The sequence below is a fragment of the Prunus dulcis genome, chromosome 4 (assembly GCF_902201215.1).
Source record: "Prunus dulcis chromosome 4, ALMONDv2, whole genome shotgun sequence".
NCBI classification, from domain to species: domain Eukaryota; kingdom Viridiplantae; phylum Streptophyta; class Magnoliopsida; order Rosales; family Rosaceae; genus Prunus; species Prunus dulcis.
Genome location: NC_047653.1, coordinates 10242556 through 10270433, shown reverse-complemented (window position 1 = coordinate 10270433; position 27878 = coordinate 10242556). Strand labels below are relative to the sequence as shown.

At 38.6% G+C, this 27878-nt stretch overlaps 2 protein-coding genes across 2 annotated transcripts in view; both read right to left on the bottom strand.

Moving 5' to 3' along the window:
- The window catches only part of LOC117625333 (receptor-like protein 2), a 2284-nt gene extending 158 nt beyond the window's left edge, over nucleotides 1-2126 (bottom strand). Inside the window, exon 1 of the mRNA XM_034356908.1 lies at nucleotides 35-2126. Within this exon, the coding sequence (XP_034212799.1) occupies nucleotides 35-2126 (2092 nt within the window). The remainder of the gene's footprint in view (nucleotides 1-34) is intronic.
- Nucleotides 2127-11876: 9750 nt separating this feature from the next.
- Nucleotides 11877-14117, bottom strand: LOC117625332 (receptor-like protein 3). The gene has a single exon (XM_034356907.1). The coding sequence runs from the start codon at nucleotides 14115-14117 to the stop codon at nucleotides 11877-11879; it is 2241 nt and encodes a 746-aa protein (XP_034212798.1).
- Nucleotides 14118-27878: the final 13761 nt, after the last annotated feature.

Genomic DNA, 27878 nt, shown 5'->3' with positions numbered 1-27878 from the left:
TTAATAATTAAACAACCACAAACTCCCCAAAATCCCACTATGAACCCTAATGCTGTAAACATATAAAACCATGGAAGTTGATGAAGCCCATTGTGCACGTCTTTGTTGTTCTTGTTATCTGCATCAATGCCCTTATTTGGTCTACACTTATTTGGAAGTGGCGCACCACAAAGTTTTGGGTTCCCCTCAAACGCAGAAGCTTCGAAGCTTTGGAGCTGGGTGCTTGTTGGTATTGGTCCTTCAAGGCTATTGTATGAGACATCAAATTCTTTTAAGAAATTAAGGCTCGCCAATGATAATGGGATTATTCCAGACAAGTGATTCGTGGAGAGGTTAAAAACCTCTAAATTTTTTAGGTTAGATATTTGGTATGGAATGATACCGGAGAAGTTGTTAGAGTTAAGAGCCAACTTGCGGAGAAGCTGCAATTGGCCGATCTCAGCAGGTATATGACCATTGATGTTATTGTTAGATAGGTCTAACGATGCTGCAAAGTAAGCCAATCTATGGGGTAGAAAAGTTGGATTTGAGTTTTGGCCGATGGTGAGAGGTAATTCAATTTCAAAAGCTTCTACTTGAGATGCAATGTTAGGTTCATAAACCAACCTTGGTAGTCTACAAAGTTCCTTTGGAAATTCACCTGAAATTCGGTTGTCTTTCAAGTTTATATAAAAAAGTCTAGGAAGAGTTCCCAACCAACTTGGAATTGGCCCTGTGATTTGATTATAAGCCAGAAACAAGACCTCTAGATTCCTAAGCTTTGACAGCCATAGAGGTATTTGACCAGTGAGTTGACAATCATCCAAATTCAATAACCGAAGATTTTGGAATCCATGAAAATCAACCATGTCATCATCACTTGGCATTCCCTCACCCACAAAGGAACCACCAAGCATGAGTGCGTGAAGACTTCTGCAACTCATCAACATCTTCATTGCCCCTGTGAGGTTGGTGAATCGGTTGTAACCAAGAGAGAGGAAGGACAAGGATTTCAATGAAAGAATCTCAGCTTCTATTTGTCCATCTAGAAGATTTCCAGACAATCCAATGGCCTTTACGGACCTACACGAGTAAAGACTTCTTGGAACTGTACCAGTAAAGTTATTCCTCCTTAGGTCAAGTTTAGTAAGTTGACTAAGTCTGGAAAAATCAAGCATGGAGATATCTCCTTCCAAATTGTTGGATCCCAAACGCAATTCTACAAGGTTTGTGCAATTCATCAAAGATGGGGGCAAAGCACCTTCTAAATTGTTGAAATCAAAGGTCAAAAACTTCAACATAGATAGCTTCCCCAAATTGAGAGGAAGCTCACCATCAAAATGATTATAGTAGAGATCAAGGCTTGCGAGGTTAGTGAGGTTGACAATTTTATCACTAATGGTGCCATGTAGAAAATTGAGAGGTAATGCAATTTCTTCAAGTTTGGTACAATTATAGATATCTTCTGGAAGTAATCCTGAGAGGTTATTGTGACCGACACGAAAAACTTGCAGTTCGGAACACTTCCCTAGCCCAGGAGCAAGGTTGCCACTGAATACATTGGAAGAAAAATCCAACAGCCTAAGGAAGGGAGAAGAATGTCTCAGACAAATAGAGGATGGGACATACCCTGTCAAGGTGTTGTTGCTGACGTTGAAACTAGTCAAGTTGCTTGCTTGTTGGAAGAATGAAGGTGGAATTGCACCATGAAAGTGATTGCTGGACAAATCCATTGTCCGGATATTGCTAGATGGTAGAGAAAGTGGTAGCTCTTCAGAAAGAAGGTTATAGCTCAAATCAAGGAACTCGAGTCGATTCAAAGACATGAAGAACTGAGTATTAAGTGAACCATATAGTGAATTATGGGAAAAGTTCAAGTGGGTGAGATGTGTGAGATTTCCAAGTGAAGAAGAAGGGATACCTCCTTTGAGCCCTTTGGAAGGCAAGAGCAAATGGGTGACCCAACCATCTTGATTACACTTGATGCCCTTCCAACGACAGCAATCAATAGATGTCCAATTTAAATGAAGAGAAGATAGAGTTGAGGCAAAGGACAGGAGGGAGCTGCGTTCAGTTGGTTTGCAGGCATGAATATTTGTAGAAATAATGCAAGAAAATAAGAGGAAGAGAAGGAAGCCATGAGCCATTAGGTTATAAGGCTGCACTAGCATGTTGCTTCATATATGTGCCGTTGCTCATTGCAAATTATATATATAAGAGCAACCATGCTCGAAACCACACAATGCAAATTATTAAGAGATATTTAGTTATATACTTATTCTTAACACTAATAATATAGATAAATCCTACACCATTGAATTTCTATAAACAAACTCAAAAAAAAAAAAATCAAAAAATCAAAAAGTGACAACTGGCCATATTGAATTTAATTTTAATTATTAAATTACTTTGATACCCTATTCAGTGTTTTGAGTTTTCTTTTTTATGAGGTTTTGAGATTAGGTTTGTTTTAAGAAATTAATGACAATTTTGTAATTTAAAAAAAATTAAAAACATTTTTGTTATATTATAAATGAGTCTTGAGTGTTTTTTTAAAATTCATTTCATATGAAATTTTTTATTTTATAATTTACACTTCTATATTTGATATAATAATAAATCTCCCAATTATTAATATTAAAACCCTCTATGTGTCGAAGATATATTTCCACAACAATCACTTAAGAAGGGCCCACCAGGAGAGGACTTGACCTACTTAATTTGATTGCCGAAAAATCAATTAAAAACAAACAAATAAACAGATAAACAATTAATATCAACCCCAGCATTCAAAATCAAAAAGCAATTATGCGAACTTCGAAGGCTGACACTGACTGCCTAAGAGGAAGATGTGCTGCATAAGACAAATTGGAAATAATTAATCAAAGTTGATGGAACCCTTATCGGTTACCTGCCCATTCAATCACCGCTAATCGAGTTTATTTGGACCAATCATGCTCTAACTCTGCGTGGCAACGACCCACAGTAAATTACACATGATTGTGTGAACGAGAGCTACCTTCTAAGAACTTGTGGTTTGAATTCAAATTACTTTTTCATCCATACTTGCAGATTGGTTGAAAATCTGGAAGGAATATAAGATGTGAATTAAAATGGGGTTGGTGGGGGTCTATTTGTCAATCACTATCTTGACTTGAAGATTGTTGATTATGAAGACTAAATCTTATCGCTTAAGTTAAGATATAATATATTAAAAATAAATAAATAATTAAAAATCTACAGTAAATCAATTGTAATTGACTCCATAAAACAATTTAAATGGATTAGTTAGAGGGTAGGGCCATTCCCACCACAGATTAAACTAATACAACCCCATGCTAGTTCCCTTTAAACTATAATTTCATTTGTATGACATAAAGTTCTTCGTCAACAACTTAATTACCCAAAAAAAAAAAAAAAAGAGAAGCCACAAATATGGTTTTATTAAAACTTGGCCTTAAAAAATTCCAAAAAAGAGAAAAATTCAATAAAGAAAAAAGAATACTACAGCTAATTCAAGACTGTAGCACAAATGAAAATTGAGGTTTCCTCATAAAATTAATTGGCCATAAGAGAAATAGTCTAACTCCTTATAAACACAAGATTTCCTAACTTTCAAATATGAAACGTGTTTCACTTTCACATTTTCACCGAGAAAAAGATGTACAAATACTATTGTTGTTGGGCAAGCATGTAAGAGGCCAACTTTGACTCCAGTTGTTTGGCTGCTGCACATTACTGTAGTTTGGACCCATGTTGTTGTGGGGAGGCATTGGACCCGCGATGGGGGCAAGGGGCCCATATTGTTGGGAGTCCCCATGTTGTTGGCAGGTCCAGGCATGTTAGGCCCAGGATTTTGCCCAGCTTGATTAGGCATAGGAGGCTGACCCTTGTTCTGAAAATCTCGGTTCTGCATATTTTCCCTCCTCCTATCAAAGTTCCTTGATCTGTCATAATTTCAAGGTCTGTCATTGCGCCTGTTTCTCTCGTTTGCTCGGCTATTCTTTCTTATCCATTCCTCACGGTACTTGGGATCATATGGTACTGCTTCACCATTAATAAAAGGTTCTCCTGCCAAAACAAAAAATAACAAGAAAGTAGACAATCATGTATAAATGAATACTTGATTGCCGAAAAACTAATTGAAAACAAACAAATAAACAGGTAGACAATGTAAACAAGTCAAACAATATGGGGTAGAATATTTTCAGATATATTTCTTTCTTCAAAAGGAGGTATTTATAATACAAGATTACAAACCCTAGTAGGGTTATACTAGGAAATAAGACAAAACCTAATTACATAATGTCTATACAAAAAGGAAATAAATAAAATCCTAATAGAATAAAAAAGAAATATCCTAATATGACTAGGATATCTCGCCAACACTCCCTCTCAAGTTGGAGCAAAGACGTCACGCATGCCCAACTTGTCAAGCGAGTTGTAGAAGATACTAGTAGAAACAGCCTTCGTGAGGACATCTGCTAACTGATACTCAGAACGGATGAATGGGAAGGAAACAATCTCCGCATCCAACTTTTCTTTAATGAAATTTCGATCAACCTCCACATGCTTTGTAAGATTATGTTGTACAGGGTTATGAGCAATTGCAATCGCAGCCTTATTATCACAATATAAATCCATAGGCTTCTTAGGCCCAAAGCCAAGATCTCTCAATAATCTCCTCAACCACAGTAACTCACATATACTATGGGCCATTCCACGACACTCGGCCTCAGCACTAGATCGAGACATCACATTTTGTTTATTGCTTCTCCAAGTAACAAGATTACCACCAACAAACGTAAAATACCCAGACGTAGAACTCTTATCAGTAGCTGAACCTGCCCAATCAGCATCTGTGTATCCTTCCACATCTGTATGACCATACTTGAAAAACATTAATCCCTTGCCACGAGTTACTTTGAGATATATATCTCAAAATATGTGTCACAGCTCCCATATGATCTTCACTAGGTGAGTACATAAATTGACTCACTACACTTACTGCATACGCAATGTCAGGACGTGTATGAGCTAAATAAATTTGTTTCCCGACAAGTCGTTGATAGCACTCCTTATCAATAGGAACTTGATCATTTTGTTCACTAGGAGTATCAATTGGTTTACAATCCAACATTTCAGTTTTTGCAAGTAAATCTAAAACATACTTCCTTTGAGACAAGAAAATACCATGCTTAGATCTAGCCACTTCAATCCCGAGAAAGTACTTCAAGTCACCTAATGATTTCATCTCAAGTTCGGACGCCAGATATTTCTGGAGACTCTGTATTTCTACCTGATCATCTCCAGTTACAATCATACCATCAACATAAATTATTAAAGCTGTCAATTTACCTTTGCAACGCTTCAGAAACAAAGTATGATCCGAATTATTTTCTACATACCAGACTTCCTCATAGATGTAGCAAACCTCCCAAACCAAGCTCTTGGAGACTGCTTTAATCCATATAAAGATTTCCTTAGTTTGCACACCATACCCTCCTTAGAGGTTACAGGGATACCCGACGGAGGATCCATGTATATTTCTTCCTTGAGGTCACCATGGAGGAGTGCATTTTTTACATCAAATTGTAATAGAGGCCAATCATGATTAGTAGCTAAGGACAAGAGTACGCATACATTATTGAGGTTTGCTACTGGAGCAAAGGTCTCCGTGTAATCCACTCCATAGGTCTGAGTATAACCTTTTGCTACCAATCTTGCCTTGTAATGATCAATGGAACCATCAGCCTTGTGCTTCAGAGTAAACACTCATCTGCACCTAACTGCCTTTTTTCCTTTTAGTAAAGGGACTAGCTCCCAAGTGGCATTCTTGTTTAAGGCTTCCATCTCAACATGCATTGCATCTACCCATTTAGGGTTTGATAGAGCATAATTGACACAAATATGATGCATATGACTTAGACAGACAATGAGTTGACACATAGTGGTTAATGAGGTATTTAGATTTGACATGTATATCAGGGGAATATTGCACTTTAGGTTTACCATGAGTAGTGCGTGGGGTTAATGGATAAGTAGAGACATCATTAGAAAGTACCTCATCATCATCACGAGTTGATTGGGACAGTGGCAGGGCATATGGGGGTCTTATATCGATCTCATCTTCACAGGAGTCACCAATATCGCTGTTACATTCTACTGGCAAAGGGAAAATCTCATCAAGGAATTCAACTGGCGACCGATCGTGACCTTTTAGGGGATAGGTCGATTTTGCACAGATTGTTGTTTCGACGGCACTTGGCGACCGGTCGTCACCTTATTGGCGACCGGTAGGTTTTGCATAGATTGTCGTTTCCACGCAGTTATCACGCATCGTGCTGGGAGACCAGTTGTCACCTTCTGGGCAACCGGTTGGTTTTGCACAAATTGCTTGCGATGCCTCTGCACATTCAAGATTTTTCATTTCGAAATTCTTCAATTCACTCCCCTTCTCCTCCTGAATTGGAGAGGAGGAAGAGACATAATACGGTACTTCTTCATGAAAGGTGACATCCAAAGTAACATGTACCTTCTGTGAAGGAGGGTGGTAGCACTTGTAATCCTTCTGAGTGGTAGAATAGCCAATGAAGACACAGCCGAGAGCACATGGGTCAAGTTTACTCCGTTGATGGGAGTAGACATGAACATAAGCAACACACCCAAACACCTTTGGAGGTAGCTTACAGACTGAAATCGGAGGAGTATCGGCACATAATACATCAAGCGAAGTCTTGAAATCCAGAACCCGACTAGGAGTACGATTAATCAAATAGGCAGCGGCCAAAACACCATGTCCTCAAAGATGGCAGGGAACAGATATATCCAAAATAAGGAGAGAGCAACTTCAAGTAACTGACGATTCTTACATTCAGACACACCATTCTGTTGAGAAGTGAATGGAGTAGTAGTTTGATTTATGATACCTTGATCATGGAAGAACTAGGTTAAGGTATGATTCACATATTCACCTCCGTTATCAGTTCGAAATACTTTAACATTAGCATGAAACTAAGTAGACACCATAGCACAGAAAATAGGAAGAATAAAGGCAACATCATGTTTATGCTTCATCAGATATACCCATGTTAGGCGAATGCAGTCATCAATGAACGTGATAAACCAACGGAAACCATGAGAAGTCACACGAGCGGGACCCCATACATCAGAATGTACTAACTCAAAAGGCAATGCAGCTTTATTATTACTCAAGGGAAAAACAGTGCGGTGGCTCTTGGCCATTACACAAGTCTCACATTTGAAGCTAGACTCATCACACGAACTAAATAATGATGGAAACAAATGCTTAAGATAACCAAATGACGGATGTCCTAAGCGACGATGCCACATCCAAATTGTTACTTGTCTTTCACACTGCCACCCTGGACTTTATTAGCGACACACCTACAAATTGCTGCAACTGGTAACTGTAAGTGATACAACCCCCCTATCCGTTTATAATGCCCAATCTTCTCGTGAGTCTTGAGATCCTGGAAAAAACAATGGGTAGAATAGAAAGTAGCAGAAGCGTTAAGTGTATTAAGTAAATGCCCAATAGACAATAAATTGCAACGAATATTTAGAACCAAAAGAGCATGGAACAGAGGTAAAGAATGAGTGAGGTAGATGGTACCTTCATGGGTAACTGGGAAAGGTAAACCATTAGCACTAGTAATATAAGGGTCACGAGGGTTACGAGACAACTCATCAAACATATTATCATCATAAGTCATATGATCAGAAGCACCAGTGTAAATTATCCAAGTATTAGAGCCCATACCAGGCATGGTATCGGAAGCACACAGATTTGCAGATGGGGCCGAAGGACGGGTCTCATCTTGAGTCATAGTGCAGGTGGCCTTGGGACCATACATACGAGCTTTTTAGTCAGCAAACCAATCGGGGTAACCATGCTCCTTAAAGCACTTCTCAAAATAGTGATTCCCATTATAATGACAGCATTTAGGAGGACCGTCAAGAGAGCTAAAGGTAGAGCCAGTAGAATGGGACCCAGCAGAAGGAGAAAATTTTCTGGATGAAGAGCGACCGTTCGCGTCGTGCTGGGCGACCGGCCTTTGACGTGCAGGGTTGACTTTGAGGGCCATGGAACCTTTTCCAAGCATAGTGGACTGACGGGTGTCTTCCTCCATTGCCATGGCATAGGCCTCGAGAGGGGACGGACATGACTAAGAGTAAGGATATGGCTACGGACACCATCATATGGTGGATCAAGTCCTCCAAGAAAATCATAAACTTGATCGGCTTCAAGTTCTTTCAGACGGAGAGCCCCATCATCGGCACAACTATATTCATATGGACGCAGACAATCAATCTCCTGCTATATAGCATAGAGTTTTTCATAGAACAGTTTGACTGATTCACCATTCTGACACGTAAGGATGGACTGCTGCCGAAGTTGAAACAGACGAGAACTATTTTGAGTCACAGTATAGGTCTTCCGGGTGGCCTCCCAGATATCATAAGCAGTAGCACCATGTTCAAACAAGGCACGAACTGGCTTAGTCATGGAATGGAGAAGCTATGGCTGCACTAGGCAATTATCTTCTTCCCATTCGGCATAGGCAGCAGAATCTGAAGATGGAGCAGGCTTCTTCCCACTGATCCAACTTGCCATACGACGACTAGTAATTGTAATATGCGCATCACGAGACCAAGAGGCATAATTGGAGTCATCCACTCTGTCAGAAGTAATCGGGGTAGAGTAATCACGCGAGGGACGTTCCTCCCTTGTTGCAGATGCACTAGCACTCACCATGATTTTGGAATCATCATCCATGATAACAGCAGGAAAAAAAAAAAAACACGAAGTAGATATGACAAACACAGCACAGGCACGGACACAAGAACCCTAAAAGAAATTAGGGGACACAGTAGAACATGAGTGGGCACAACACACACAGGCCACCAGATTGTCGGCTCTGATGCCAAGTCAAACAATATGGGTAGAATATTTTCAGATATATTTCATTCTTCAAAAGGAGGTATTTATAATACAAGGTTACAAACCCTACTAGGGTTATACAAAAAGGAAATAAATAAAATCCTAATAGAATAAGAAAGAAATATCCTAATATGACTAGGATATCTCGCCAACACAACAGAATGGCAGTTTAAGAGTACTATAATATCAGTATTAAAAAGGCAATTATTATCATGCCACTACACCAAATTGAAGCTTTTACGGCTTGATATTTACAGCACACTTTTTACGCGAGTCGTTAATAATTGACATTTACGGCATATGACAAAGCACGCCTTAAAAAGATAGTAAAGTGTGCCGTTAATAATTAATATTTACGGCATATGAAAACACGCCTTAAAAAAGGTAATTTTTGTGTCTTTTAACGGCGTGATTGAATATAAGTAGTGAATGCAAATTTATATATATATATATATATATATATATATATATATATTACGGCGTGCGATTGAGTATGTAGTAATTTGTAATTTTTTTTTTTTTTGGCCGAAAACCCCCGATATATTTGCAATCCGCTAAAAACATAATTTCCCTCGTTTTATTTTTCATTCATACGTGAACGTTCTCTTCACTTATCTCTCCATCTCTCTCTCACAATTTCTAGCCCTATTGCTTCAAAGCTGAATTCTCAATGACGTTCCAAAGGTGCGATTCTCTAAAGCCCTAACCCCCAATGCTTGATTAGGAGTTTTCTTATAGCTTTAGAGTTGATTTGGATTCTAGATTTGCTTATCTTGATTTTATTGGGGTTATTTTTGTAGATTCTATGTGAATGTTTGATTATATTTGATTGAATTTGGTTTCCATTTGCATGTCTGATTTAATTGTATTGAATCTAGATTTTATGTGTATTTCTAATTTGATTTTGATTGAATTCAATCGAAATCAGCCTAGGTTAGGGTTTGTTGAGTTTTATAAAGTACAGAATTGGACTCCAACGTAGGATTAGTTATGGGTATACCCAGCATTCAAAAAGCAATTATGCGAACTTCCAAGGCTAATATTGACTGCCTAAGAGGAAAATTTGATCATCGAATTCTAGAGACCAACAGTGTCTTTTTCTTCTTTGAGAACTGGGGTGGGCACGAAGGCAATGCACCCCAGAAGCAACTACACAGAACTATATTTTCATCATCAAATATAAATTTCAGGCAACACTAATAATTGATGTATATGATACAATTGCAGGTACTTGTTGAAACGTCGAAGATATCAATCTATCTAAAATTTAGTATGTAAAAGTGATCAAAACCATGCTATAGGAATCACCAAGATTTGTAATCCCATACTTGGCGGCTAATATAGCCGTAGTGAAACATGCGCATGCTATAGGAAGAAATTAAGTCAAGAAAGAATACTGCTCGAATAAAAGTAAACTTTCTAGCACAACAAAGCTAATTTATATGTGGGAGGTCATTGCGTGTGAAATTTTATGTATGACTTGCATATGATCTTTGATCACAAGCATGTGGAGTTTCTTGGGTATGATTTTCAACCATAAGTATGATCTTCGATCATGAATTCGGCCTTCTGAGATCACGAGCTTGAGTTTAGCCTTCGGGAAATAGAATCTAAGCTATTGCAATGAAATAGAAAGGATAGAAAGTGCAGGGTGACGGTCCTGTCACTTCATGGAAGAAGTCCATCCGAAGACAATGCAGCGTTTTTATGTGAAAAATTTGTTAGGTGAATCTGTCATGACCAGAAATAAAGAAAAAAAAAAAAGGAAAAGCAAATTGAAAATGCAAAATAAAAAGTACAATATTAATAATATATATCTAGCCTCTAAGCCTTGTTATCATCGCATAGAGGAGCATATCTTGTACATTGTCCATGAATTGAAAATACAATAATGTCCATGTCTTATTAATAATTAAACAACCACAAACTCCCCAATTGAAAACAAACAAATAAACAGGTAGACAATTACTATAATATCAGTATTAAAAAGGCAATTACTATCATAACCAGCATTCAAAAAGAAATTATGCGAACTTCAAAGGCTAACATTGACTGCCTAAGGGGAACATTTTCATCATCGAATTCTACCTAATTACATGCTGCATAAGACAAATTGGAAATAATTAATCAAAGTTGATGGAACCCTTATCGGTTAGCTGCCCATTCAATCACTGCTAATCAAGTTTATTTGGACCATTCAATCACCACAAAGTTACATGATTGTGCGAACGAGAGCTACCTTCTAAGAACTTGTGGTTTGAATGCAAATTACTTTTTGATCCATGTTTGCAGATTGCTTGAAAATCTCTAAGGAATATAAGATGTGAATTAAAATGGGGTGGGTGGGTTGGGGTCTATTTGTCAATCACCATCTTGACTTGTAGATTGTTGATTATGAAGACTAAATCACCAATTACCTAGAATATTTGACTCCAATTACTTTGAAAAACCACCAGAATTGAACATATAGGCTGCTTCATGACGGGCTTTGCGCTGTTTTTCAACGAAATGGGAGTAAAAAGAGCGGATACTTGATTTGGTACTGACATGCCCCTATTCAAATGGGAGTTATTCAAATGCATCTATTTTGCTAACTTAACAATGTGGCTCAAGTACAATTTTTCTTCATAAATTGCCAAATATTTTGATGATAAATGATTCAAGGCATGAGGGCGCTCATCATACGCTCCTTAATATCAACAAGCAATGAACCCAGTTGAAAAGACATGAAAACATATGGCGACTTCAATATTCAAACATAACCTTTGAGCCCCACATGCCAAAGCACAGCAGCAAGGGAAATTCCAATCCAAAACATAGACATAGACATCAATCCTTCACAATTGACAACCGTATTACATGAATATGCATAAGTTTTCATATCTTTGGACTGAGTTTGCAAAATAAAAAGTACAATATTAATAATATATATCTAGCATCTAACCCTTTTTTTCATCATGTTGATGCGCACTATTACCATCACATAGACCCTATCTTGTAGATTGTCTATGAATCGAAAATATGCATATCTCCATATCTTGTTAATAATTAAAGAACCACATACTCCCCAAAATCCCACTATGAACCCCAGCGCAATGAAAATATAAAACCATGGAAGTTCATGAAGCCCATTTTGCACGTCTTTGTTGTTCTTGTTATCTGCATCAATGCCCTTATTTGATTCACACCTTGGAAGTGGCGCACCACAAAGTTTTGGGTTCCCCTCAAACGCAGAAGCTTCAAAGCTTTGGAGCTGGGTGCCTGTTGGTATTGATCCTTCGAGGTTGTTATCTGAGACATTAAATTCTTTTAAGAAATTAAGGCTCGCCAATGACGATGGGATTATTCCAGACAACTGATTCATGGAGAGGTTCAAAACCTCTAAATTTCTTAGGTTAGATATTTGGTCTGGAATGACCCCGGAGAAGTTGTTGGAGTCAAGACCCAACGTGTGGAGAAGCTGCAATTGGCTTATCTCAGTGGGTATATCACCAATAATGTTATTCGTAGATAAGTCTATCGTTGCTGGAACAAAATCCAATTTTTGCGATTGAAAATTTTGATTTGCGATTATTCTGAAGCAATTGGCACTAAAGACAGGAAGTTCAAACTCATAATTCTCTCCTTGAGATGCAGTTCGTTCATGAAGCAACCTTGGTAGTCGACAAAGTTGTTGTGGAAATTTACCTGAAATTCGGTTGTGTGACAAGCTTATATAAAATAGTCTAGGAAGAGTCCCCAACCAACTTGGAATCGGCCCTGTGATTTGATTAAAACCCAGAGCCAAAATCTCTAAATTCTTGAGCTTTGATAACCAAAAAGGTATTTGACCAGTGAGGTTAGAACGAACCAAACCCAAGACCCGAAGATTTTGGAATCCATCAAAATCAACCATGTCATCATCAGATGGCATTCCCTCACCCACAAAGGAACCGCTAAGACAAAGTGTGTGAAGACTTTTGCAACTCATCAATATCTTCATTGCCCCTGTGAGGTTGGTGAATCGATTGTAACCAAAAGAGATCAAGGACAAGAATTTCAATGAAAGTATCTCAGCTTGTATTTGTCCCTCTAGATGATTTTCAGCCAACCGAATGGCTTTTAGGAACCTACATGAGTAAAGGCTTACTGGAACCGTACCAGTGAAGTTATTGATCCTTAGGTCAAGTTTAGTAAGTTGACTCAGTCTTGAGAAATCAAGCACAGAGATATCTCCTTCCAAGTTGTTGTTTCCCAAACGCAGTTCTACAAGGTTTGTGCAATTCATCAAAGATGGGGGCAACGCACCTTCTAAATTGTTGAAATCTAAGGTCACAAACTTCAACTTGGAGAGCTTCCCCAAATTGAGAGGAAGCTCGCCGCCAAAATGATTAAAGGAAAGGTCAAGGATGGCAAGGTTGGTGAGGTTGACAATTTTATCACTAATGGCTCCATGTAGTGAATTGAGAGGTAATGCAATTTCTTCAAGTTTGGTAGCATTATAGATATCTTCTGGAAGAAATCCTGAGAGGTTATTGTGATTGGCACGAAAAACCTGCAGTTCAGAACACTTCCCTAACCCAGGAGCAAGGTCGCCATTAAATAGATTGGAAGAAAAATCCAATAGCCTAAGGAAGGGAGAAGAATGTTGGGGACAAATAGAGGATGGGACATACCCTGTGAAGCTATTGTTGCTAACATTGAAACTAGTTAAGTTGCTGGCTTGTTGGAAGAATGAAGATGGAATTGCACCAATGAAGTGATTGCTGGACAAATCAACTGTTCGGATATTGCTAGATGATAGAGAAATTGGTAGCTCTCCAAAAAGACGGTTATAGCTCAAATCAAGGACCTCAAGTCGATTCAAAGACAAGAAGAACTGAGTTTCAAGTGAAGCATATAGTGAATTGTGGGAAAGGTTCAAGTGGGTGAGATGTGTGAGATTTTCAAGTGAAGAGGGAGAGATACCTCCTTTGAGGCCTTTGGAAGGTAATATCAAACGGGTGACCCAACCATCTTGATTACAAGTGATGCCCTTCCAACGACAACAATCAAGGGATGTCCAATTTAAAGAAGGAGAAGAGAGAGTGAAGGCAAAGGACAGAAGGGAGCTCCGTTCAGTTTGTTTGCAGGCATGAATATTTATGGATATAATGTAAGGGAATAAGAGGAAGAGAAGGAAGGCATGAGCCATTAGGTTATAAGCTTGCACTAGCATGTTGCTTTGTGTATGTGCCGTTGCTCAGTGCAAATTAGGTATATATATATATATATAAGAGCAACCATGCTTGAAAACGATGTAAATTGACCCCTCTATACGTCGAATATATATTTCCACAACAACCACTTAATAGGGGGCCACCGGGAGAGGACTTGACCTACTTAATTTGAGGCCTTCACACAAAGTACTAAAAGTTGTTGCCCTGGTATATGGTGATAATTTTTCATGGAAATTTTTGGAAGATATATGGTGTTATTCTTCACTAACCTTGCTTGAGAGTGACGTGGCCTGAGATGTATGGGCTTGTCTGCCACTAATCTTGCTTCTAAATAATCACTCTTGATTTGGGTTTGTTTGGGATGTGAAATTGGATGAGTTGGTGATGAACTGAAATGGGTTCTGATCACTTGTTCTTGTCTTTAAGTTGATTGGATAATTCGAAGCAAGCTGCAAGCAGAACCACTGAGACTGAGAGAGACTAATTTCTTTGTATAATTGCTTTGTGGGTTTTGTTTGTATTGTTGAATGGGATGATTGAACTAATGATGAAATGAATTGGGCTGTATTCACCATTGTTCTTGTCTTTAAGTTACTAAAGACCAACTGAAAACAAACAAATAAACAAGTAGACAATTACTATAAGAGAAATGCTAACAACCTTCTCTCTAACCTTCTCCTTTGGATCTTCTCCATTTTTTGCTTGATATGTGTCATTCTCCTTACACTTAAAACAATGTCATTAATATTATACAAGCTAACTTTTGCTTTCCAAGTTTACCCTTATTAAATGTGTTCAATTTATCCAAAAAAAATTCACAACTTTCTTACCATCTTATTAAATTTTTTTAAACCTCAATTATTTTTTTTATAAAGAAAATGTTTTCTTTTTTTTTTTAAAAAAAGAGGAACTTGGAAGGCTGACACTGACTGCCTAAGAGGAAAATTTTCATCATGGAATTCTACCTAATTACATGCTGCATAAGACAAATTGGAAATAATTAATCAAAGATGATGGGCAATTAGCTGCCCATTCAATCACTGCTAATCAAGTTTGTTTGGACCAATCATGCTCTAACTCTGCGTGGCAACGACCCACAGTAAATTACATATGATTGTTTGAACGAGAGCTACCTTCAAAGAACTTGTGGTTTGAATGCAAATTACTTTTTCATCCATGTCGGCAGATTGGTTGAAAATCTGGAAGGTATATAAGATGTGAATTAAAATGTGGTTGGGTGGGGGTCTATTTGTCAATCACCATCTTGACTTGAAGATTGTTGATTATGAAGACTAAGTGCCTATTTGACATTGTTTATTTGCGGTGATAAGTGATTTTTAAAAAATTTTGGGAAGCCCAGTCCATTTGTTAAACTATGTTATTAAAAAATGTTGTGAGAGAAAGCTATAAAGGAAAGCAGCTAATGAGGTGCTTTCATTTTTTGATAATTCAGAAATCAGTTTTGAAGAGGGGTTGGGTTTAATGATTATGCGGCAATCATTTTCTAATTATGCGGGAATCAGTACCAACAACACTTATAACAAAAAGTTTACCAAACGCCAAACTACTTTATCTCACAGCTGATTTCTCTCACAGCAAATCTGACAGCGATTATTTTCACAGCACAGCAATGCCAAACTGGCCCTAAATCTTATCGCTTAAGTTAAGATATAATATATTATAAATAAATAAATAATTAAAAATCTACAGTAAATCAATTGTAATTGACTCCATAAAACAATTTAAATGGATTAGTTAGAGGGTAGGGCCATTCCCACCACAGATTAAACTAATACAACCCCATACTAGTTCATTTTAAACTATAATTTCATTTGTATGACATAAAGTTCTTCGCCAACAACTTAATTACCCAAAAAAACAAAAAACAAAAAAAAGAGGAGCCACAAATCAAATATGGTTTCATTAAAACTTGGCCTTAAAAAATTCCAAAAAAGAGAAATATTCAATAATGAAAAAAGAATATTATAGCTAATTCAAGACTGTAGCTCAAATGAAAATTAAGGTTCTCTCCTAAAATCAATTGGCAATAAGATAAATAGTTCAACTCCTTATAAACATAAAATTTTCTAACTTTCAAATATGAAACGCATTTCACTTCACATTCTCATCGAGAAAAAGAAGTACAAATACCATTGTTGTTGGGCAAGCATGTAAGGGGCTAACTTTGATTGCTATTGTTGTTGGGCTGCCCACCACTCTAGTTGTTTGACTGCTGCACATTACTGTAGTTTGGACTCATGTTGTTGTGGTGAGGCATTGGACCCGCGTTGGGGGGCAGGGGGGCCATATTGTTGGGAGTCCTCATGTTGTTGGCAGGTCCAGGCGTGTTAGGCCCAGGATTTTGCTCAGCTTGATTAGGCGTAGGTGGCTGACCCCTGTTCTGAAAATCTCGGTTCTGCATATTTTCCCTCCTCCTATCAAAGTTCCTTGATCTGTCCTAATTTCGAGGTCTGTCATTGCGTCTGTTTCTCTCGTTTGCTCGGCTATTGTTTCTTATCCATTCCTCATGGTACTTGGGATCATATGGTACTGCTTCACCATTAATAAAAGGTTCTCCCGCCAAAACAAAAAATAACAAGAAAGCAGACAATCATGTACAAATGAATACTTTATTGCCGAAAAACTACTTGAAAACAAAAAAATGAACAGGTAGACGATGTTTGGTCTTCAACATGAATTTGACATTCGGCCATCTGTTTGGTCTTCAAGCACGATCTGGGTACTGACATGCCCCTAGAGTTATTCAAATTCACCTGTTTTGCTATCTTAACAATGTGGCTCAAGTATAACCTCTTCATAAATTGCGAAAGACATGAGGGCTATTAGTAACACTTGAATTTTCTTTCTTATCTTGGGTGGTGCAATGGCTGCTTCATCCGATCATTCACAACGGGAGCAATTTACCTTCCCTTTGAGCTAAGCGATTAGTTTTGCAGATACTTCATATTGGTAACATATGTTATCGTAGAGATACTAATATATTAACAAACAAGTGAGGAGTAGTTCTTATCATTTTTGTGCGGGATATAACTCATGCTCCCATACACAAATATGCCTTTAGCACAAGCTCCTCCATTCCAAAATGAAATTCTGAATGTCTTCATTGGCTTAGAAGCCCTGAACGCACACCTACATATGTATGTGTTTCTTCCTCCTCAATGTCAACAAGTAATGAACCAAGTTAAAAGAAAACAAATGGAGACTCCAATATTCAAACATAACCTTTGAGCCCCATATGCCAAAGCACAGCAGCAAGGGAATTCCAATCCAAAACACATTAATTTGGATATCTTCTCTAATATCAATTGCACTTTCACATTCAGCAGAATTTTTATTTTTTATTTTTCTATGTTAGCAATACATTAATCTTCGTTACTGAGACACAATCCTTCACAATTGACAACCGTATTATATGCATATGCATCCGTTTTCATATCTTCGGACTGAGTATGCAAAATAAAAAGTACAATATTAATAATACATATCTAGCCTCTTAGCCTTCTTGTAGATTGTCTATGAATTGAAAATATGTGTATCTCCATGTTTTGTTAATAATTACAGAACCAGACTCTCCAAAATCCCACTATGAACCCCAACATAGTGAAAATATGAAACCACGGAAGTTGATGAAGCCCATTGTCCACATCTTTATTGTTCTTGTTATCTGCATCAATGCACTTACTTGGTCTGCACTTATGTTATTCTTAGATAAGTCTATGAGGTTGGTGAATCGGTTGTAAGCAATTGTCACATCCCGGGATCGGCTCCGCTGTAGCACGATATTGTCGTCTTGCCTCCCTCTCTGCCCTCAGAGTTTTGTTTATGGGAACATAAGAGCAACTTCCCAGTGGGTCACCCATCTTGGAATTGCTCTAGCCCAAACTCGCTTAACTTTGGAGTTCTCACGACTCTGAAGCCAGTGATCTCCCAAAAGGCCTCGTGCTAAATAGATGTGGGCATGTACATATAAGGCACATCACCCCCTCTTCGTTGGTCGATGTGAGACGTTACAATCCACCCCCTTTAGGGGCCAAACGTCCTCGTCGGCACACTCGCACCACATGGCAAAGTGGCTCTGATACCATTATTTGACATCCCAGATCGACTTCGCCGTAGCACGATACTGTCCACTTTGGGCCCCTTGCCCTCACAGTTTTTTTTTTTGGGAACTCATGAGCAACTTCCCAATGGGTCACCCATCCTAGAATTGCTCTAGCACCAACATGCTTAACTTCAGAGTTTCCAAACTCCGAAGCCAGTGAGCTCCCAAAAGGCCTCGTGCTAGATGGAGGTGGGCATGTACATATAAGGCACATTACCCCTTCTCCGTTGGTCAATGTGGGATGTTACAATCCACCATTCTTAGGAGCCCGAAGTCCTCGTCAGCACACTCACACCACACGGCAGAGTGGCTCTGATACCATTCTGTCACACCTCGGATCGACTCCGTCGTAGCACGATATTGTTTGCTTTAGGCCCCCTATGCCCTCACGGTTTTGTTTCTGGGAACTCACGAGCACTACCCAGAAGGTCACTCATCCTGGGATTGCTCTAACCCAAACTCGGTTAACTTCGGAGTTCTCATGACTCCGAAGTTAGTGAGCTCCCAAAAGGCTTTGTACTAGATAGAGGTGGATATGTACATATAAAGCACATCACTCCCTCTCCATTGGTCGATGTGAGATGTTACAGTAATCGAGAGGAAGGACAAGGATTTCAATGAAAGAATCTCGGCTTCTATTTTTCCCTCTAGATGATTTCTAGACAATCGAATGGCTTTTAAGGACCGACATGCATAAAGGCTTACTGGAATCATACCAATGAAGTTATTCATCCTTAGGTCAAGTTTAGTAAGTTGAGTAAGTCTGGAAAAATCAGGCATAGAGATATCTCCTTCCAAGTTGTTGGATCCCAAACGCAATTCTACAAGGTTTGTGCAATTCATCAAAGACTGGGGCAAAGAACCTTCTAAATTGTTGAAATCATCTAAATTGTTGAAATCAAGGGTCACAAATTTCAACTTGGAGAGCTTCCCCAAATTGGGAGTAAGCTTGCCGCCAAAATGATTAAAGGAGAGGTCAAGGATGGCAAGGTTGGTGAGGTTGACAATTTTATCACTAAAGGCTCCATGTAGTGAATTGAGAGGGTAATGCAATTTCTTAAAGTTTGGTAGCATTATAGATATCTTTTAGAAGTAATCCTGAGAGGTTATTGTGATTGGCGCGAAAAACCTGCAGTTCAGAACACTTCCATAACCCAGGAGCAAGGTCGTCATTAAATAGATTGGAAGAAAAATCCAATAGCCTAAGGAAGGGAGAAGAATGTTGGAGACAAATAGAGGATGGGACATACCCTGTGAAGCTATTGTTGCTGACATTGAAACTCAAACTATTGTTGATTTTTCCAGACTTACTCACTTCTTTGGTGCAATTCCATCTTCATTCTTCCAACAAGCAAGCAACTTAACTAGTTTCAATGTCAGCAACAACAGCTTCATAGTGTATGTCCAATTTAAAGGAGGAGAAGATAGAATGGAGGCAAAGGACCGAAGGGAGCTGTGTTCAGTTTGTTTGCAGGCATGAATATTTGTAGGTATAATGCAAGAGAATAAGAGGAAGAGAACGAAGCCATGAGCCATTAGGTTACAAGCTGGTCTATATATATAAGTATGTATCAATACCCTTCTATATATTGAGGGATTCTTCAAAATAATTTATTTGAGGGAGACCCCTTAGAGTCCCTTACAAAAAAAATTTGATCGATCAAAAACATCTATTTTTCACATCTTCATTCATAGATCTTCCTTCCAAAAATTCATGCATATTGAAAATCAATAGGCATCTAATTGAGATCAACAAAATCAATGAACACCGTGCTTCAAGAAAGTACTTAAATTTTAATAATTTAACTGAGTAGTCAAATGATATCGGATTCAAGTAAGCTTATTTGATGGATCCCTAAATGAAAGCACTTTGTACATATAAAGAGCAACGATGCTTGAAAAGGATGCATACATCACTACAAATTGAGAAGTCGATCGGCAAACAACAACCACACAATGCAAATTATTGATATTGAAACCCCTCAATTCGTCCAAGAGATGTTCCCACTAATGAAACCAGAGAGAAGGCCTCATTGGGTATTAAGAGATATTCCCACTAATGCCACCAGGAGAGGACTTGACTTACTTTAAGTCCAGAACGCCTTCAAAGTACTCAACGTAAGAAATTGGCAAGCAATCATAACCATACAATACAAATTCTTCAAACCCCTTCTATACGTCGAACAGAGACTTCAACTAATGTAGCCAAAATTGAAAACCACATTAGGTCTAAAGAGGGCCACGATGAGAGGACCACACCTTCTAGCTGTTACTATCAACTAATGTAGCCAAATTGTAGACCATATTAGGTCTAAAGAGGGCTACGATGAGCGTCTAAGATGTTTTCGTGTTGTAATTTTATGGTAAAAATAAATATACACTATTGTCCAATTTATTATATATAAAAATAAATTAAAAAAACAGAAACAACACGCGATTAAATTAGGTTTCTTTGTTTCCTCTTCCCAGAAGGTTTCTTCGTTTCCCACGCAGAGACATAAACAACATGTGCTTGAGGAAGGCGATCCCTCTCCTAGTTAGTTTCTCCATGGAAGAATTCTATTTGATCCACTCATCTCTTAATAATCCACCACCATATTTTTCCCCATCTCTCTTCAATCCATCCATTATTTTCAATTTCTCTCATCCTTTTTTTTTCTCTTATCATATTGTAACCCTAAGAATCAATCTCACACTAAAAAGCTCACAAATTGTCTTTGAGATTGATGGTGACCAAGAGGGGAGGAACATGAGAAATTGAAAAAGTAATCAGATTTATATATATTTGTTCCTATCCATCAAACTATTTTTTAATTTTCCAGATTATACACAGACAATGACTTTGCTGTTAAGAGACTTAGACTCAGCTTTATAATTGACCATGTAGGATTATGCTCTATAATTGTTTATCGTAAAATCATTATTCACATACTCTACGCGCTACGTAAAATCATTTTATTTGTTGTTTTTTCGCAATTGTATACCAAGGGAAGGGGCTTTATTGCCTAGGGCCATCCAAAAGTCATTTATCGCTTGCTGGGTCTTCATCTCACTCTGCTGCGCTAATCGCTAGACGTCCTCGAGGAGGAGCATGAGCGTGGTGGCGGAGAGGTCCAAAACGGAGTCGTTTGTTTAAATCATGAGAACTCCACACGGAGGCCGACGCCGAGGGTTTGAGTGCAAGAGGGGCGGTTATGGCTTCTTGCATTAGGAACTTGAAGCACATCTCTTTCTTTTTTTTGGGTCGAAATCTGATGTCATTGAACAATCCAAACAGGAAGGAGCAAAACAGAACAAAAGCAAAGGAATACAAACAGAGTTGGATCAAAAAATAGCTAGGATTCAAGGTACGAAGCATAGCAAAAGTTGAAATTTTCCAAGTCTATTTTCTTTTTCCTCTCAAAACGGTATATCGACAGAAAGGAAATGAAAATTGTTGGTGCTTTTTCCCGTCCTTCTTTCCTTGTAGCCAGCCACGAGGGCCAACTTTGCTCTGATGAACAAAGAGGAATTATTAGATCAACACCAATGCCCCGATCGGATGGTGTATCTTGGCTTGCAAAAGGGACTTCTTTAATTTCTAGACAAAATTGAAAGTTGAATCAGCTTGCTAAGAGAAGACGGGCCCGATTGAGGCCCTGTTTGTCAACTTCTTCGTAGTGTTGATCCCTTTTGTTGCGCAGGCGTGCCACTATTGAGGATATAATCAGCTCAATAGATCTAGTGTGGATATGAATGACTGATGCTGATGGAGTTTGCGCCTCATTTCTAGACTTCTCATCAAGCCATTGTGCTCCAGGGGGGTACTGGTCTGGATAGATTCTTTTCTATGCCTCAATTAAGAGGACTTCAATATTCTTTTCTTCGTGAATATCACCTTGACAGGTGTGAGCAGCACCTGAACAGGCAACAGAGCAAGATTAAGTTCGTGGTCAACAAAAAACCCTACTTGGGTTTTATTAACCTACTTCAATACTTTCTTGTTTTTAACTAGATCAATAGTCAGTTCAGGGCCACTGGTGCAGTTTCGGGCCCAACTAAACTTGGTATCCTTTTCTTTTACTATTCCTTTCGGGTCCCCGTCCCCTTTCGGGCTCTAATGCTAATCTTCCTGGATTGTTTGAAGGGTAAAAAGAGCGGGAGTCTGATTTTATGTATTATAATAATCCATGATTCGTTCCTCAGATAATCAAGTGAATCTCATCTATATATATATATATATATATATATATATATATATATATTCTTCTGCAATTTATGTTTACTTTGGATTTTAAACTAAATAACAAAAGATTCTTTAATTAATCCACCAACTATCCTCAAATTCGAATTACAAAGTAAAGGAAGAGGTACTGGAGATTTCTCAATCCAGCCCAAACGATTACAAGAATTGAAATAAGAAGACGTTTTAAAAGAAAATTCATACCATGGATATGGCAGAGCTATGAGAGATAAGTGCAAGAGTTGTCGACTGGTTATGACAGGACCCGCCCCGAATTCCTCAGAACCCAAGACAAATCCTGTGGAATTCCTGACATTACCCCAATGCTGGACCCACTTACTAAGGACCGGGACTTTCTGCCAAAATTTCGGCAGAATCTCCCAGGTAATTTTAACTTTACCCAAAAATTTCAACCTGCATAAAACACATTTAATATCCCAACAGGCAGCACGCATAATATAATTTCATGCAATTCACAAACTCGGCCCTCACAAAAACCGAAGCGAAACCAAACTACCCACAAAGCCCTTGAGCCAAAATATTGCCTTCGGCAAGGCAACTAATGAACTCAAATATGAATTATGAATACTAAATACAACATACATCATCTAACTTTTCCAATTCCAACATACAGGGTTTTAACCTCCTAACACAATCACATCTATGTCTGCAGCTGCACCTAATAACCTTAGGCTGCCTACGTATCCTCACTGAGGGATCAAGCCACACGTAGTTCTTCCTACTAAATCCCGATTCCAAACACATACAATATCTTTGTTCATCTCTCTGTTAATCACATAATCTCTCCATACGCTGGAAATTCCAACGCCATGTATGAGGTCTGTCATCCCGCCGGAAAATCCTATGCACGGGTGACCTGACAATCACATAATCTCCCCATACGCCGGAAATTCCAATGCCACGTACGGGGTCCGTCTCAACGCCGGAAAATCCTACGCCATGCGAGACCTAACAATCACATAACCTCCTCATACGCCAAAAATTCTAACGCCACGTATAGGGTCTGTAATCACGCCGGATAACCTACGCCACGTGTGGCCTAACAATCATATCATCTCCCCATATGCTGGAAATTCCAACGCCACGTATGGGGTCTGTCATCCCACTGGAAAATCCTACATCATGGGTGACCTTACAATCACATAATCTCCCAATACGCCGGAAATTCCAACGCCACATATGGGGTCTATCTCAACGCCGGAAAATCCTATGTCACGCGAGACCTAACAATCACATAGTCTCCCCATATGCCGAAAATTTCAACGCCACGTATGGGGTCTGTAATCACGCCGAAAATTCCAACGCCACCTATGGGGTCTGTCATCCCACCGGAAAATCCTACGCCACGGGTGACCTAACAATCACAGGGTTGTACTTAGGGTAATGCGTATAGCACTTCAAACTGACATACTCTTAATTTTCTAAACTAATAATAGAGGTAATCCCAATTTAGTGATACCAGTCTATAGTAGACTGCAACGTAATTTAATCAGAAAAATAATGTTATTTTTAGACCAACGATCAAGCATATAAACATAAATTTCATAGTTTCAATTATTAAAATAATATCCAAGAGTTTCCTACAATAATAATAAACACTCTAGAAGTCTCAACCTAGTCAACATAGCTCAACAACGCTCAAGACCTGTCACTAGGGTCATTATAATCCTCCTAGGAAGGTAAAACTATCTCGGAAAACTCACGGTCAACCAAGGGTCAAACTACACATACTTGGTCAAACAGGTCCACGGGGCCCACGACCTCCAAATTCTGATCCGAGAGTTCCTATAGGTTCTACAAGGATTAGGATACACATCATATAAGTTTGGTCAGGATCGGACGGTCGGATCGCTCGCAATCGCACAATCGGACGGTTATTGAAAAACATAAGCTTTAAGTTACTAAATCGGAACATCTGGGGCTCCGATTCACTATCCGTGGATTCCTACACAATCCTAGAAATGCCTAGATTAACATATATTAAATTCAAGACTATCCAACGGTTCAAACCTATCAAACCCGGACAACGTACAATAGGCGAAATCCGTTCGGGGTTCGAATGTCAACCAAATTGGAATCCGAGCACACCTACGCGCTCGTAACAACAAGGAGATTGCATAGGGACATAATGCCCCATTTCTACAGTGCCCACGCGCCGCCACACACACCGACAGCGCTTGGGTGTCGAAAGCGATTACGCATCGCCAGAAAATCTCAAAACATGGCTCAAGACTCCTACCCTAGGTATAACACCTTATTTGGAATCACTTTTGTTCTTGGACCTACCGCAAAAACTGACCAAAAGTGGCCGACATCGCGATCCCAAAATTGACCGAAATCCAATTCGAAAATCAAGCTACCTACGCTCAAAATCGATGCAATCCTACCGAACCATCAGTTAGATTATGAAGAATGGATGAATTTCCATACCTTGAAGAGAGAGAGAGGCTGCAGTCGCGAGGAGAGAAGAGAGAGGGCGCGCGCGGAGGAGAGAGAGAGATGAGGGCTTTTCTGACTTTTATCAAATCCTTTTTGTAATATTTACGATTATGCTACTAAGAGTATTTTGATCGTATCTCTCTCGTTACAACTCCGATTTGAGCCCACTACGTGTCTATGGACTCATCTCGCCGTGCTCCAGGCAACGGTAAAGTCGAAATCCCCGAATTTCTTTCTGGTCAAAAAGTCAACTTAAAACCAAATAAAATATTCTATGGGCAAAAATGGTCTTTTTTCATGCTTAATTAATAATTAAACATTTATTTAGGACAAGGTCATTACAGGTTATCTAAAGAAAAGTAGGCAGATTGATATCTTGGGAGCTTTTTCAAGTGTTGTTTTGAGACACTGCGTCTGGTTTTTGGAGAGAGAGAGAGTCCCCTTCTTCTGAAGCAGACCTTCATTATTTATAGAGATGGAGGAACTTGTAATGATAGGAACTACGACAAGACCTTTGGTTTGTGGTTCAAAGTCAGCTGCTAGTTCGCTGATTTTAACTAGTTCATAGAGGGAATGATGGAGGAACCCTGCCAAGAACCGTCAGTTTCCTTTGGGGAACTCTCGTGATTTGGCTTTTTGTACTTGAAAGCCTGGTTGGCAACTTTGATCTTTTCTGGTTTTGGGGGCTTCAGTATGACTCGTTTTCTTGCTGGAGGAGATGGAGGTCAAGTCGTCATTAAATGTGATAATCCCCTTCGGCCTCCCAGGTGGGATTCAGAAAACACGCTTACCAATCCTTCAACTTGTAGCTTGAGATAAAGGTCTAACTCCCACGACTTGGGCCTTTTTGAATATTATGAGAGGCCCAGTTGAAAAAGGATGACCATTAGAAAAAACAAATGCTTGTGGCCCTGGTTTTCTCTTTAAAAAATTCTTTTTAAACCTTGAGACCATTTTTGGCCCGTTTACCAAAATTGGGTACAAACAAAAATCATCAAGGAAACTGTAAACCGTATACAAACATGTTCGTTACTTATACGAATTGGTGGGTTCATCAACTGATTCACATTAACAGCTGAGTAAAGAACAGCTGGCTGAATTCCTCATGCGTTAAGATTCTCATAGATGCTGTGAATTTGCTGTTGACAAGAATCTTATCTGCCATTCCTGCAGCCATACTTAATTTTTTTTTTAAAAAAATCAGTGAGAAATAGTAGTATGATCACTGCAAAAGAACACTAAAAAGGTGCACAAGACACATCAGATAAATATAATAAAGCCAAGATATGGAATCAAACCAGTTGTCATTTCTTCTATGAAGTCTAAAGGTTTCCTAATCCTCATCAAGATAGCGTGTGTGTGTTGAGCTAGCAATAAAACCTGGACATAAAGATGTAACATATTAAACAACTATGATATCAAATAGTTGTCTTCTTAAGCTTTTGCATTGGGATGACAACAGAAACCTGATCTGCTAGTATTACATCAAATGATGGACACAGGACCAGCACATGCACATAGAGAGCAACAAAAAGGCACCGCAGAAATGCACACAAAGCATGAAGATGATAGAATATACGTAGGGATAGGAAGGCACCATATACAGTAACAGGAAAGATACTGGGAAACCAAATGACATTAAAACATCAAACAATGCACTGATTTTAAATGATGGTTGAACACTGTGAAACTGAGAAATAAGGACAAGGAAAGAAAAGAAAATTTGATATGTTTGTTCTAACCATGTATAAACCATCTTCCAATCCCACGGTGTAGCATCCATTATCTATGAAGTACCCTGTTTGATGAAATTCCTATAGCAGGTCTGTGTTTCTAATCTTGTTTCTCTCCAGAGCACACACACCAAGACGACTTGAAACTGTCATTTTCAACATTTTATTGTAAAATGGGTCATCATGTAAATCTTTTATTCAACTTTCAAACAAACTTACATATGAAAAAAAGACAGCATGATAAGAAAAAGAAATTTTTTACAGGGCTATGAGTTTTTATGGCTGAAGAAAAAGAAAAAACAGAGTGCTAACATGGCTGAAGAATTTGATATTCTCAATGTCTGCCATGCTATACTTGGCATGAATTCATATGAGAAGCAAAGCTCGATCAGGGAGGTTCAATCAATGCATCATACTGACTCTCCAGACAGTATTAGCAAGGAAGAGATGGAAAGACAGATACGAAAAAAAAAAAATAGGACTAGCCACAAGGGGAGAGTACCATGGAACAAAGGCAGGAAACATAGTTCGGGTAACTAAAGATAAGAGTGTAATTTTTTATTTATTGGATTTTAAATCTCATACATTTGGTTGAATCTAAAGTTGTGATCTTCCAGGTAATGCAGAAACTTGTGAGCGAATCAAACAGAGAACAATAGAAGCCTTAAAAGACCCCAAGGTGTCTTTTGTTTAGTCCAGGCACTCTAGTATATATAGAAGAAAATGTCATGAGGAATCTGGATATTTTCAGACTTAGGCTAAACCTTATTTTAATGCACAAGTGGCAAAAAAGGCTCTGTTAATCAATGCATTGATCGTTTTTGGCTTCCGCTCATCAAAGTTCTTGAATGTCTCCTGATCATGTCCTTTTTGTAGAGAGGCCTGAAATGACGTGAATATGATGCTCAAAAAACCCTCCTACTAAGGCTATGCCGACCTTAATTTCTGGCTATCAAGTCATCAAAACTATTTGGAGTTTAGTTACCAATGGTGAGAATTCATCTTGATACCTTGATAGCTAATAAGAAAAGTGAAATAGGTTGAGACTAATTTGATACTTTTCTATGCCCATTACTTTTTGAACGAACAACATATATCGTTTAAATTTGAGTCCAGCCACTTTGAAATGAAGAAGGAAAAAAAAGGTAAAAGCAAACTTTAAATGCAAAATAAAAAGTACAAAATTAATAGTATATAT